This window comes from Aegilops tauschii, chromosome 5 (genome assembly GCF_002575655.3).
Source record: "Aegilops tauschii subsp. strangulata cultivar AL8/78 chromosome 5, Aet v6.0, whole genome shotgun sequence".
NCBI classification, from domain to species: Eukaryota; Viridiplantae; Streptophyta; class Magnoliopsida; order Poales; family Poaceae; genus Aegilops; species Aegilops tauschii.
The window spans coordinates 81,625,165-81,637,816 of record NC_053039.3 but is presented as its reverse complement, the minus strand read 5'-3'; the positions used below and the strand labels follow the sequence as shown (position 1 = coordinate 81,637,816).

At 45.6% G+C, this 12,652-nt stretch overlaps 3 protein-coding genes across 4 annotated transcripts; all 3 read right to left on the bottom strand.

Annotated features, from left to right (window-relative positions):
• Window positions 1–406: 406 nt before the first annotated feature.
• On the bottom strand, window positions 407–8,360 carry LOC109761694 (B3 domain-containing protein Os12g0592300). 2 transcript variants are annotated; one of them, XM_045228395.1, is made up of 11 exons: window positions 6,744–8,360; window positions 6,213–6,342; window positions 5,153–5,573; window positions 4,863–5,068; window positions 4,424–4,695; window positions 4,044–4,246; window positions 2,459–3,895; window positions 1,873–2,091; window positions 1,620–1,776; window positions 1,193–1,437; window positions 407–1,067 (listed from the first exon to the last, which is right to left on the bottom strand). In XM_045228395.1, the coding sequence occupies exons 7-11, from the start codon at window positions 2,591–2,593 to the stop codon at window positions 768–770; spliced, it is 1,056 nt and encodes a 351-aa protein (XP_045084330.1). In that variant the 5' UTR covers window positions 2,594–3,895; window positions 4,044–4,246; window positions 4,424–4,695; window positions 4,863–5,068; window positions 5,153–5,573; window positions 6,213–6,342; window positions 6,744–8,360; the 3' UTR covers window positions 407–767. The 2 variants fall into 2 exon arrangements, with proteins under 2 accessions (XP_045084330.1, XP_045084329.1); XM_045228394.1 differs by having other exon boundaries at window positions 1,620–2,091.
• LOC141022581 (B3 domain-containing protein LOC_Os12g40080-like) lies at window positions 3,638–4,466 on the bottom strand. The gene is made up of 3 exons (XM_073498845.1): window positions 4,424–4,466; window positions 4,044–4,246; window positions 3,638–3,895 (listed from the first exon to the last, which is right to left on the bottom strand). Exons 1-3 carry the CDS (start codon window positions 4,464–4,466, stop codon window positions 3,638–3,640), a joined length of 504 nt encoding a protein of 167 aa, XP_073354946.1.
• Window positions 8,361–8,485: 125 nt separating the features above from the next.
• Window positions 8,486–12,371, bottom strand: LOC109761692 (uncharacterized). The gene has a single exon (XM_020320510.3). The coding sequence runs from the start codon at window positions 11,501–11,503 to the stop codon at window positions 8,756–8,758; it is 2,748 nt and encodes a 915-aa protein (XP_020176099.1). The 5' UTR covers window positions 11,504–12,371; the 3' UTR covers window positions 8,486–8,755.
• Between the last annotated feature and the right edge of the window lie 281 nt (window positions 12,372–12,652).

Below are 12,652 nucleotides of genomic sequence, written 5' to 3'. Positions count from 1 at the left end.
AACCTGTTCTATCTTCGAACGGACCGGCGGCGGCGGAGATCGTTCCCTTCTTGAAGGCGTCGTCGCGGCTCTCATTGCCCATCATGCGGCTCCAGGGGAAACTCTGATCCTTGGATCGGGCGGTGGCGGCGCTCCGGTGTCGTACCTTTCCTGAAGGCGCCGCCTTGGAGCACATGGTCCGTCATATGTAGCTTCATCTCTTCGTGGTGGTAGTGCTTGGGGTGGTGTTGCTGCCTTCAGCGCCTATGTATCCTGCCCTGGGTGTGTGCGTGTGTTATGGTGGGTGTGTTTGTATTGGGTGCTTGTTGTGATCGGTGATTTATATATAAAGCGGGGCGAAAGCCTTTTTCGATAAACCCTAGTATTAGATAATAAAATAGAGCATTGCACAAAGCATGATGACATATAGTTGAAGACATAACATCCACTGTCAAGGAGTTATGCAGTGTTTTACCCTTAGTGAGGTAGTACAAAGGGCAGCTCATGTCATCTAAACATTAGAAACACAAAGACAGATCTTACCATATACATAAAACTATGAACCCTTAGTCTTGGAGGTGCACTACTCACATCTAATGGCGGGCAGCGGAAAGACATTGTTGATGAAGATCAGTGGTGATTTCCCCTCCGGTTCAGAAACATTCAGCACACGGCTCACACCAGCTAAGAACTCCCAGTTCAGCAGGTTTCAGTACTAGGCACTTGCACATATCTACACTGCATATTACATGCCAAAATATTCAGCGCACTTCCCACACTGCAGGAACTTAGTCCACTAAGGCAAACCGGCCGTTGGACTTCCTCCTCCTGGCGACATGGATGGCCATCGTAGTCCTCGCCAGCTTCTTCTCATTCCTCGCGCCTTTGATCAGCTCAAAGACGCAGACATCCCCCTCGCGCAGTTCATTTTCACGGACGAACTTGGCCCAAGGTTGGCCCCTGAAGCCTCTGCTGGAGCTCCCCTGGTAGTACCTGACATGCCACCTCTCTTCTCTGTTTGGCCTGAGGAGCACAACCTCATGTGATCTCATGTGGAGATGTTCGTCTACAAATTCACTGGGGATGACCTGCACAAGCCACAAGGAGAAATTAATGTCTAAACATATGGGAAACCTTGTGCATGCAGAGTTGACAAAAAATTACACAAGCTTGCTGCAAGTGCGTTAGATTGTTTTGATCAGTCCAAACTGACCAGAAAATTGTTCTTGTGTTGCAGGTGGGCCCTCAGCAGAACTGTCATGAATGCTGGATTGCCCGGTTGGATCGAAGCCAGCCCGATTATTTCACTTTTTTCGTCGTCGGGTAGTTGCTTCGCAGCCCTCGAGTAGCAGTAGTCGAAGTCAGCATATGTGTCATCATCACTCTCCTCTTCCTCAGTTTCCTCATGCTTAACATCGCATGAGCTGCTACTGTTTGGTGATTCACGAAGCTCTTTCCCTGTCACAGTGTGTCACGAGCTTATAAATTTAGTACTTAAAGTGATCAACAAAAAAGAGTTAGTGATCATTCATAGTTTACATGGGCCTGTGTTAGTTGACTACACCAAGATCTCAAGAAAGGGATTTATTCAGGATATCATCTCATGTATTAGTTGCACTGCAAAAATCGTAGTGCCTTACTTGGTTTGGTCTTTCCACTGAATTTCCTTAAAGTGGAAACCTTGTGAGGGGATTCAATCAACTGAGACGGTACACTTGTATCATCGTCGTCATCGTCATCATCATCATCATTGTCGTCGTCTTCATCAGAATCATCACTCGGAGAGTATTGCTCAACCTGTTGACCCACCATACCATCAAAATGTTTGTGCATACCAGCGCCAGCGAAGAGAGAAGACAGTTTCTCGCAACCGGTCGCATCGAAGATGAGGACCTCAAAAGAGGAGTTGCCGCTGAATGTGAAGACCAGGAGGTCATTCTCCTGCAGTTCATGAGCCTTGACAAAATCTCCCCATCCCGAACTGAAGAACAGGTCATTGGCAACCTTGGTAACACCCACATGCCATGTTTCGCCGCTTGGTGCTTCCAGGTCAAATCCCTGCGAGCTCTGCGTCTGCCTGATGAAGCTGCTCGCAAACTTGTCCGGTATGCGCTAAGACGGAGGAGACAAAATTGGCAGGCGGTTAGTCACATGGTTAGGTTCAGAGGATCTACGTATGATGATGCATTTCAAGTTTGTACCGTCCATTATTTGGAGGTAAGTTCCATCTTGTAAGACTTTTTTTTTTTTTGGAGAAAACACCAGAAGTGTTGCGTTTCTGATGCATCATGCATACATCACGGATGAGCCTTGTAAGACTTCTTTATGCTTTCTAGAAATCAGGATTTGTCCTAGTTGTTGTTGTTTTTTCAACATCCTTTTCTTTTTTTAGGGGGAAATCAACAATTTGGAACTAGCTTGTACAAGCGGTCAACTATTGTTACAGAGTTCAATCCATGTGAGAGTATTGGATACTTACAAAGCGCTGCTGGGAATCTTGTGTCATGAGCTTGAAGAACTTGGTCTTGCTCACGTCCATGTGCTCCCAGTAGTAGTGCTCCTGCCACTTCTTGCAGCTCTCACACCCTTTCTCACCCATCATCTCATCTGCCATTCAACAATCACACAAGCAACATCCTCAGCCACGGCAGAGAGAGAGAGAGAGAGAGAGCGAGATAGAGAGAGAGAGAGAGAGAGTTGGGCTTGCCTTGCTCTTCATGCATTCCCTGATTCTTCCTGATGAGTGAGAGTTCTGCTGGCTGACGAGACTATTAGTAGTAGTTCTTTGGTGAGGGTGAGAAGAGTAACTGCATACCTAAATAGATTTCACCTATAAGTTACAGCTCAGTGGAGACCAGTGGACGCTGGGTATTCATGGACCTCGCCTACTGAAAGGTGGGGTCACCAGGGCAGATTTGTGCTATGTTTAATTTCATCTTGGGGAGAGGTAAGTTGGTAGTACTAGTAAGTTGAGTGGACAGTGCTCAGAATTTATTTCCTTACAGTGATTCATTCAAGTACCATAAATTATGTCATGAAGTAACTGTAATCAAAGTGACTCTGATCTTAGCTAATTGCCTCCTGGTTGCAGCACACAATTGTAAGAGAAGTGACCCAGCAAATCCATTGACAATACTATTAACATACAGTACATAGGCATTAGAGGTTTTACAAAAACATATTAACATAGGCATTGGAAGATTGAAAAATCCAAGAACCAATGCTTGGTGAAATTGAATAGTTTGCCAAGTACTGTCAGTACTGTCTTTTTCTTTCTCACTGGTAGAGTACTTCAATCTTAAGTTAAATTTTCGCATGAATGTAGAACAATACATAACTTCTCGAATTTTTACACATACATTTCGTGGGATTGCCAGAATTTGTGCATTTTATGAGGATATGTCCCCCAACGAATATCTGAAGTATCTTAATACTGATATTTAAAATTAAAATAGGAAGTGCTCATAATTCTATAACACAAACTAATTAACAACTTAGTAACATCATATCTAGGTAATTTAGTTTGTAACAGAGGCACATTCAGAGATTTTGTCGGATGAGTCAGCAGGGACATTGATCATCGGGAAATTCTAACACAAAATCCACTGACAATACTAAACTTCCCGGTTACAAAAGCACAGGCAGAAAAGGGAGCAAATCAACAGTACTCTTCTTTTCGGATGATGTGGACCATCATCCTGAGCTTCTTCTTGTTTTCAATCCGCTCGAAGAGGCAGACATCATCTAGTTCCAGTTCGTTGTCGATGACAAACTGCTCCCAGCCTTTAACAAGCCAACGCCTTGAACCAAAGCTCCTGAATTCAGCTTTCCATGGAGCGCTTTCCCCGGGCCGATGAAGCCTGAAAATTTGGTTCTCACCAGGGAGAAAATATTTGGCATAATCCAGACTGAAGGCCTGATTGCACGGAAAAAAGAGGAAGTAAGATTCAGTGAAAACTTCAGTGCTCTAATTCTGTTCTCTCACTATAACTGGGAATAAACTTCCGCTGATGAATTGTATTTTTCCTTTTCTTTTGAATATGAACAAAGTGATGGTGACTCACCAAACTGGGGGTTCTGCTGCTAACATTGGTTTTCATCATGATAGACACGAAAACAGGGATTTCAGGCTTAATAGCTTCTACTTTCTCATATACTTTAGTCTTCAGCAGGCCCTCCAGAGTGGTGAATCGTGACAACCTCACTTTATCTTCAGGCCTAAAACTCTTGACTTCAGGCCTAAGACTATTGGAAGAAGTGGGAAATCCTACATAAAAGACCCAGTCACAAATTACTAAACATGGGACATGAAACCAATAGTGCATTAATTTACATAATCCCTTGCAGAATCTGCTGGATTCATTTTCAAGTTTTTCCCTACTGTGAGTAGGGCTACATCTAAAGGATGATCCCTCACACTGCATGCATATACGCAGGGCATTACCTGGCGGTTGATGATGGCTTGCTTTAAGCAGATGAACTGCCATTGTGAAACTTCTCTGCCTCTTTAATACTTCAAACACGCAAGTATCGCCTTTTTGCAACTGGTTGTCATCGACAAATCTCAACCAGCCGGCAGAAAGATGATATGTATCATCAGCATTGATATTGTAATGAGCACCCCATGTCTTGCTATGACTGGCATGACAAAGTGTGATGAATTCGTCTTTGCGTGGAAGGTGTTTGATAGCGTCATCTTTGCATATGAGATATGACCTATTACAAATGATCTAGCAGTTAGTTTCGATGAGTTCAGCAAAGCTTAAACAAGATTTAACAGGTGAATCTGAAGTTCTGATCATCGCAAGAACAAGTTCTGAAAAAGTCAAACAGCTCAAGTAGTCATTAAGTATGGAATGCAAGTAATGCAACTGCCAACATACCAGAAATCCATCAACCAGACTGGCACTGGACATGGTTTTGACATATAGTGGAATCTCGGGCCTGATATTTTGTTCAATTTTGTCGACTTCCACCTTATGTGCATCAGTCAGGTTGCACCCTGTTGCCAAGAAATAGTGAGACCTGGTGAAAGTCTTACGTTCACCCGAACTCCTGGCATCTTCAGAAGATGGGACTTCCTTTTTAGCTGCGCAATATCAACCATTAATGCTGTTAATAATGAAACTTGATCGCACTGTGCTAGAACTAGGAGAAACATATGTATCTTTACTTGGTTTGTGTGGAGAGCCTGCTGGATTCATCTCTGAAGTTTTGCAACCGTCGCTGCAGCAACCATTCTGACGCTTTGCTAGCCTTTCACCCTCCGGTGATAACATTTGATTATCATGAGGAACGCTCCGTTTTTGGAGACCTGGATTGTGGTTCATTACAACGCAGTATATCTCTTTCTCGCAAGCACTTGGATCATAGATCTCAACTTTGAAGTGGGAGTCCCCATTGTATTTGAACCTCAAAAGGTCACCCTCTTGAAGCTCATAAACACTGGCAAATTTTGACCATCCAGATCGAAGGACTAGATTATTCAGTTCCTTGGCAATATGAACATTATATGTATTACCATCTGGGGTTTCTAGTTTGACTAGTTCAGAGATCATTCCTCCAACACTGCGCACAAACTTCTCTGGTATGGTCTGCAGGGATTAAAAAATAAATTTGACATATGAACGCCATAGTCATGTACTCTACATGGTAGGATAAAGAGGTAATTTACACTAACATGGAGTATGTCATAAAATTGAAAGCATTACACCGTTACTATTTTAAGAGCAATAACTAGCTATATTGATCCATATAAATAACAAGGTCGTTGCTGCTGATTTTACTGAAAACTAAGAGCAAACATGTTTTCTTCTCAATACAGATGTAAATTTCTTTATTCGAATATGCCTTATGCATAGTTTTAAGGAGCGATTTCAGGATATGCCACCCACTAAGTCAGTTTTTCAGGGCATGCTTTACATATAATCCATGTCTCACAAAACCAGACATGTGGATCCTAACTCCATGCATGAACAGAATATTGAGGTGAATGTCCTGATAATTTCGATAACCTTCTGACGTTCAACATTTTTGCCAGAAATTGATTCTCAAACAACTACTCATACAGAAAAACAAAACTGGTTCGAACCTCCAAATCAAGTACTAAGATGAGTAAACCATGAAACCGTTATCCCAGGACCTAAGTTGTCCACTTGACCAAAACAACAAACTAACAAACTATAGAACATGTATATTTGTCCACAGGAACAGCATAGTCGAGAAGATCGTACCACTCCATTCCTGAAATTGCCAAGCATAAGCTTAAAGAAACGCTTTTTCCGATTATCCATGTGGTCCCAATATTGATGTGCGACGTAATCCTTGCATCGTGTGCAAGACTTGTCCATCCTCTGATCACTCCTACAATGTTAATAAAGATGGAAGTTATTAGGAAGGGAGGACAAAATCAATTTACAGTAGGCACGTAAACAGGTGGGAACTGGGAAGTAACCTAAAAACTTCCAGTATTCAGGCTAACTGACATGAACCTACTGTACTGGCATTGTGCCCTATTGTTGAAAAAGAACATCACTAGAAAAGTTTATTCAGGCTGATGCAGATGAAAGCATGACAAAGGTTGCTATGTCATAGATTTGACTTTTGAGCACTAAAAGCTGCAGAATCTACTGACATATTCCAGTTTTATTTCTTCCATATAGTCTAAGAAGATAAGGAAGGGCAGCAATATCTAGAGAGTGTAGTAGCAGATTGTGTCAGTGGCAATAGCCAAAACAACAGCAGAGATTAAAGCAGGAGATTACCAGGACTTCTGCAAGAATGCTGGTTGCCACGGATTCAGAGGGATGTTCTGAGCAGTGCTAGCGCAAAGGTCACAGTCTCACAGATAAATAGGATGGCTGTATGGAGAACCCAAAAGTCACAAGCCGCATTCAACACTTCAAGGCACATATTATGTGAATTAAGACCCACTGTGGACAGGGAAGTAAAACTGATTAATTAGGGAGAGGAATAGACTGGGAACTGAAAACCATCCTCTTCAATTTTTTCAATGAATCGTTTTCTTCTGAGCATGAGCACTGAACACACACTGCCACTGCTCTGCTTCGACATACTTGGGAAGATTTTCTTGATTATGGCTGTCAAACTGAGTGAACAGATAGGGTATGGCTAGCCACTGATCAGGTCAGAGCCAGCCAGGCCTAAGCAGGAAAGAATGTTTCAGGCATTTGTTCTGGGAAAAGAGATGCATTTGATGCTGGGATCGTTTTTCTTTCGGCTGTACAAAAAAAATGCATTTACAATTCCTCCATTTTATAGCCCAATGGTTGCATCATTTTGTAAGTTGCTTGCCATAAAATGTGATGTTGCTGCTACGTGGCAGTACAAGAAGGAAAGGGGCAGCCACAGTAGGGGCAAAAGCTCAAAACTGATGTTTGTGCATTAAATACAAACTGATGTACAGTTGCTGCATCCTAATAGATGCCTAGGAAGAGGTTTATCACAATTCTGCTGTCTTCTACTTACATTTCAAGGATAAAATTAAAATAGCACATTTAAGCAATTTAAAAGGGAAAATTAATGAAATCGTCATATTAAGCGTAACACTTGGCAATGCACCTGAGTTAACATGACTAATTACTGTAGAAACCAGTACAGAAACTGAACATTGATAACACATAACACAAGATAAGCTTCTGACTTGTAGAGAGTTCCCACTTTAGTTTACCAGCACAACTGAAGGTCCATAAAAGATATTTCATGGTATTGCAGAGCGGATCTATAATGGGACTCCCTGATTATAATTTCTGATAAATAGGGAGCATCCAAAAGTCATACACAAAGAAAATTGCACCGTCAAAATTGGAGTTACCTTCTTACCTGGGCTGGGGGAAGACATGCACCAAAATACCAAATAGATCGGTAGTGGATGTTCGTAATTTTGATTTACTAGTACAAAAGGAAGAATAACATTAATGGTTATACAGGATCTTATTCATGTGAGCCCACTGAGACAACAATCATGATAATGTTATGTTTCAATGCTAGGACATGCAAAAACTCCAGGAGTACATCGAACAATCAGTGTGACTGGTTCCTAATGCTTCTTCAGATCAGGTTATCCAAGTCACTCAAGTGTCAGATTATTAGTAAACCTGCCAAATAAACGTAACATGCACAAAAGGGGGGTTGAAATTGGATAATACCACACTGAGGCAATTCATGATTGAAGTTCACCCAAGAAGGAAAGTGATGGTACTTACAAACATTTCAAATCCAACTGAATGGTTGTATTTCAACAAGACAAAAACATGTTGAACAGACTGACTGGAATAAAATCAAAGTGGAAGTTGGAACTTAGAAGCGGCCACACCATTCTCAGTTGTGAGTTTCCATGAACAAAAGGGACAGTCATCCAGCAATATTGATTGATTATCAAAGGTCGGCAAAAAAAGTTACAACTTTAAGCAGCAACCACAAACAAAAATAAATTAGAAGACAATTTTAACAGAGGATGTGAAAACTGCATCATGAACACATTCCAGGAACAAAGCACTCAAAACTACTTCATTTCCAGTGAGCTGCTTTACAAACATTGTTCAGTGGAAAGGAGCTCTACTGATGAGCCGCTGGTACATATTTGAGCAAACTCTACATGACACAAAAATAAGTCACATGTCAAGGAACTAGGCAAAGAATAAAAAAATCTGCTAAATCCACTACCAATTACCCCTCGAAAACACAAATTATGGCTCGACAAAAGGAGAAAGATCACCTTCCACTCCTTCATTGATCGATACATCATACATCAAGCTCAAATTTGCCCTTCCATGTGCTCAGCAGCTATCGCCTCCATTTGGTCAGTAGCTATGGCAATGCGCTCACTTTCCAGGAATGAAGGATCTAAGAACTTGGCAACAAATGCCCACATCTTGTACACATCTTCAAAGTTAGTGAGGAAGCCAAGCGAAGCAGTCACAACTTCAACTCTTACAGTCACCTTTTTACTGTCTCTGCGACCATTCTTATAAAAGGAAGCCTCGGGTATGTCTAGTGCTCCATTTGCCTGTTTCTGGTTTGGGTCTATCTTTATATGACTAAGAAAACCGATGCCGAGAGATATGCCATTTTTCTCAGCTATCTTCTGGACAAATTCGGCATTAATGAAAGCACCACCACTTTGCTTCAGATTGAAAGCAACGGCCGCTCCCCTTTCATACTTAATCTTTGGACCATAAATGTGGACAAGAGGAACTCCATCACTGTCTTTCAAGCCTGGCAGCTTCAGCTGCAACAGCGAAGTTACTAGCCAATTGATAAGGTACCTTAACCTAAGTGTTGTTCTGTTGAGCCCCATCATGTCAACATGATCAATGTGCCTGCAAATTATCTCTGGTTCCCTCCTGCTCCAGTCTTGAGCATCATCATACCCATCACTTATACAAGCATCGTCATCACGAAATGGATATCCAGACGCTTCAGCAGCATCTGAGGCCCGATGTAGTCTGTCAGCAATCATATTCGCCTCAGTGTTGAATGAAACTCTGCGCCCCATGCTTATAGCTCCGTCAATCTCTTCAACACCAAAGAGACGACCCCCAGCAAACCTGCTGTTTCCATCCCTCCGTCCAAGCAGCCGAAATTCCCCTTCAGTCTCCCTTCTTATCGCACTTTCCTTGTGGTCCAAATCACCGTTCATGGCATGTTGGCATGCAACCTCTTCAACCTCCGGCTCCTCTTGGATTTCACTAACTTGCCTAAAATGATTTCCCCGGCCATTCTCATAGATTTCTTCTTCAGGGTCTTCCCTGAGGCAGTCTACATCTTGTGAAACTGACAGTACAGCAGCATCAAAAGAAATCACATTACCATCATAAAGTGGGCTTCTAGATATCCTCGATGCTAGGTTAGGTGACATCCTCTTGTTACCCTTTCTGCCAGTGAACCAAGATGATGGTAATGGTGATCCCAGTTTCCCTTTCTTGAACTGACCAGACTTCTCTGACCCCAACGGGCTCTGGCCAACATCAACCCAGAAAGAGTTCTCTGATGAACAGTCCTCGCTGAATGCTGGGCTCCTCATCACCTCACCGACAGATATGCTCTCAGTTTCTTCAAAAATGGTGCTCGCCCCATCCCTATCCGAGCTGCTGTCACGACCAGGGTCACTCTCAAACGTCTCTCTGACCTGAGCAGAAGTGTACACACCCGAAAATGCTGGCAGCTGCGAACCGTTCCGGACATCAGGCACTGGATTTTCATCTTTCGGAGTGCAAGGGTCATCTTCAAGTCCCTCTGTTTCCACTGCATCAAATTCATCGATGGAGTCACTCAGGTACTGTGGAAATACCGGAACAATCCTGACCATTCCAGAGGCATTGCAGCCATTCCTCCCCTGCAAGCTTCCAATAACCGACTTCTTGATCAGAAGGCAACCAAATCCAGTTGGATCAGAACCAAACACCCTGTAGAATGAGGTTATAATGAAGTCCGGCCGGAACAGCGAGAGCCCCAGCGAGTCCATGTCCTTGGGACCAAGTGCACCAGCATCAAGCATGACATGCCAGCCATTCTGCTGCGCCAGCGCCATCCATTGGTAGGAGTACTTGGCGCCGGTCACCCGAGACTGTGCAGGGAACACGAACAATCCGACTGCAGCATCCCGTCGCCTGGCCTTCCTCTTGCCCACGATCTCCTTGCGCAGCTCTGTCGAGCAGAGCTTGAGAGTGGGCCAGCGGAACCATGCGGTGCGCGTCTTGGCACCCTTTGCCCGCGCACTCTGCGCCATCCAGTTCACCGACTGGCTCTCATGGTCAAACATGGTGAGCAGCCTTCGGTTGTTCTCGAATGGGTAGCACTCAGCGAGCAGCTTGAACGCTGACCCCCGGCTGACAGTGAACACCAGGGCGTACTCGCTGGCCGGCACATTCAGGTACTCCAGGATCCGCTCCTTGATGTCATTCTCGGCCGTGCCAGGCTCAGCGCCACCGTAGAGCGCGTGGTTGCTCAGATTGGCATTGAGCTCGGACAATGTGAAGGACGAAGAGGAGGAGTCCCAGCTGGAGTCAAAGAGGCCGAAGCCGCAGTAGTCGAGGCAGACCCTGCCGGCGCCGGGGGCGTCGAGGTGGGAGTAATGGTCGAGGCGGAGGCGGTCGACGTCGGACGTGGAGGCGTAGTCCGGGTACATGGAGAGGAAGGTGGCTATGGCGTGGGCGAGGAGCGGCAGGTCGGAGATGGAGCGGAAGGGGCCGGCGGCGGCGGCGAGGGCGGTGGCGCGGAGGAAGTCGCGCTGCGCCCGCAGGCGCGCCAGGGAGCGGGAGCGCGTGACGGCGGCGTCCTCCTCGGCGCCGGCGGCGTCGGGCGGCGGGCAGAGGGCGCCCTCCTCCGACGCGGCGTCCAGCGCGTCGCGCAGCTGCCGGAGGAACGACGCCGGGTCGTCCCGCCGGCCGTTGCCGCCTCCATGCCCGCCGCCGCCGCCTCCACCTCCACCGCGCCGCCGGTGGTTCTTGGAGAGGAGGATGGCGGCGCAGTGGGAGAGCGGCTTCCACAGGGAGAGATGCATGTGCCGCCCCCCGAGCTGTCGGATCGACGACGGGGAAACCAACTGCGTGCGTCGCGGCTGGGATCAGCGGGCGCGGCGAGGCATGGGGATGGGGCTGACCGGAAAACCCCGAGATTTCTGGGTGGGTGGTGGGATTTCGGATCAGCGGGCGCGGAGAAAACTGCGGCTCGGCTCCGGGTGGGGAAGGGAAGGGAAAGAAAACCGGATCTTCCGCCGGGGGGGAGAAAATGGGGGATCAGAAATGTCAGAGCCCTCAACCAAGAACAGTGGCCGGCCGGCTGCGGGTGCAGAAATCTCAGGTTCTCCTTGGGTTTGAGGCGGGGAAACCGCGGATTTTCTCGGAGAGGAGAAGAAATGGAGGAGGGTGGGGAGGGCTTGAAATGCAATGACACGCTCCGCCTTTCCCAGCAAAAAGGAGAGGGCTTTGGCTTTTGGCAGGACCAAGAACTCAAATTAAAGAAGAAGGATAGAAAGGAAGATAGAAACCTCAGCAAAGATTTGACTCCACTCTCCTTGCTTTTGCACACCACCACCACCAAGAAGAACTCATCAATGCTCTCTCAAACCAGTGGAAATCCAGCAAGAGCAAGGATTGGAGAGAAAATATGAAAGGAGCTCACTCACTCGCTCACTGGCTTCACTCACTCAGATCCTCCCCGCTCTCACCAAACTCGTCGCGAGTGGTTTGGAGCGCACTAAATGCGTTGGTATCATGAAGAGGGGGTTGCATTCATTTCCATCCAAGAACTACCAACACCACACCAACTTCTCTCTCTTTTTTTTCCTCTCTTTTTTGCAGTTTCTACACTACTAGTACTGCCCTGCCTCGCTTTGGAGCTGCAAAAGTAAGTAGCGGCACTATTTTAGTGAGGCTGGCCTGGCTGGGGTGGGGTGGGGTGGGGTGCTTTAGTAGCATCCACCGGGTAAAAACAAAGTGTTTGGTACTGTCACATTAATATTATTATTGGCTCTACCTTGTTAGTTTTTGCTCCCTGGGGCTCACACACGCGCAGTGGGCTGTAAAGTGGGAGGAGGAGGAGTCGCTGCAAGCAAGGCTTTCGTTCTTGGGGCATTGACTTTTCCGTTGAGGAATTGAAATGCAGGGCAGCGGCTTTTGGTTTATTTCATGGTTTTTTAAAGCAAAAGTTT

Coding starts and splice junctions, on each gene's coding strand:
- LOC109761694 (XM_045228394.1), bottom strand. CDS start 2,593: ATGGCAGATGAGATGATGGGTGAGAAAGGGTGTGAGAGCTGCAAGAAG. Junction 2,092..2,458: donor AAGATTCCCAGCAGCGCTTT/GTAAGTATCCAA, acceptor CCTCCGTCTTAG/CGCATACCGGACAAGTTTGC. Junction 1,438..1,619: donor CAGTGGAAAGACCAAACCAA/GTAAGGCACTAC, acceptor ACACTGTGACAG/GGAAAGAGCTTCGTGAATCA.
- LOC141022581 (XM_073498845.1), bottom strand. CDS start 4,466: ATGGCAGTTCATCTGCTTAAAGCAAGCCATCATCAACCGCCAG. Junction 4,247..4,423: donor AAGCCATCATCAACCGCCAG/GTAATGCCCTGC, acceptor TCTTTTATGTAG/GATTTCCCACTTCTTCCAAT. Junction 3,896..4,043: donor GCAGCAGAACCCCCAGTTTG/GTGAGTCACCAT, acceptor CCGTGCAATCAG/GCCTTCAGTCTGGATTATGC.
- LOC109761692 (XM_020320510.3), bottom strand. CDS start 11,503: ATGCATCTCTCCCTGTGGAAGCCGCTCTCCCACTGCGCCGCCATCCTC.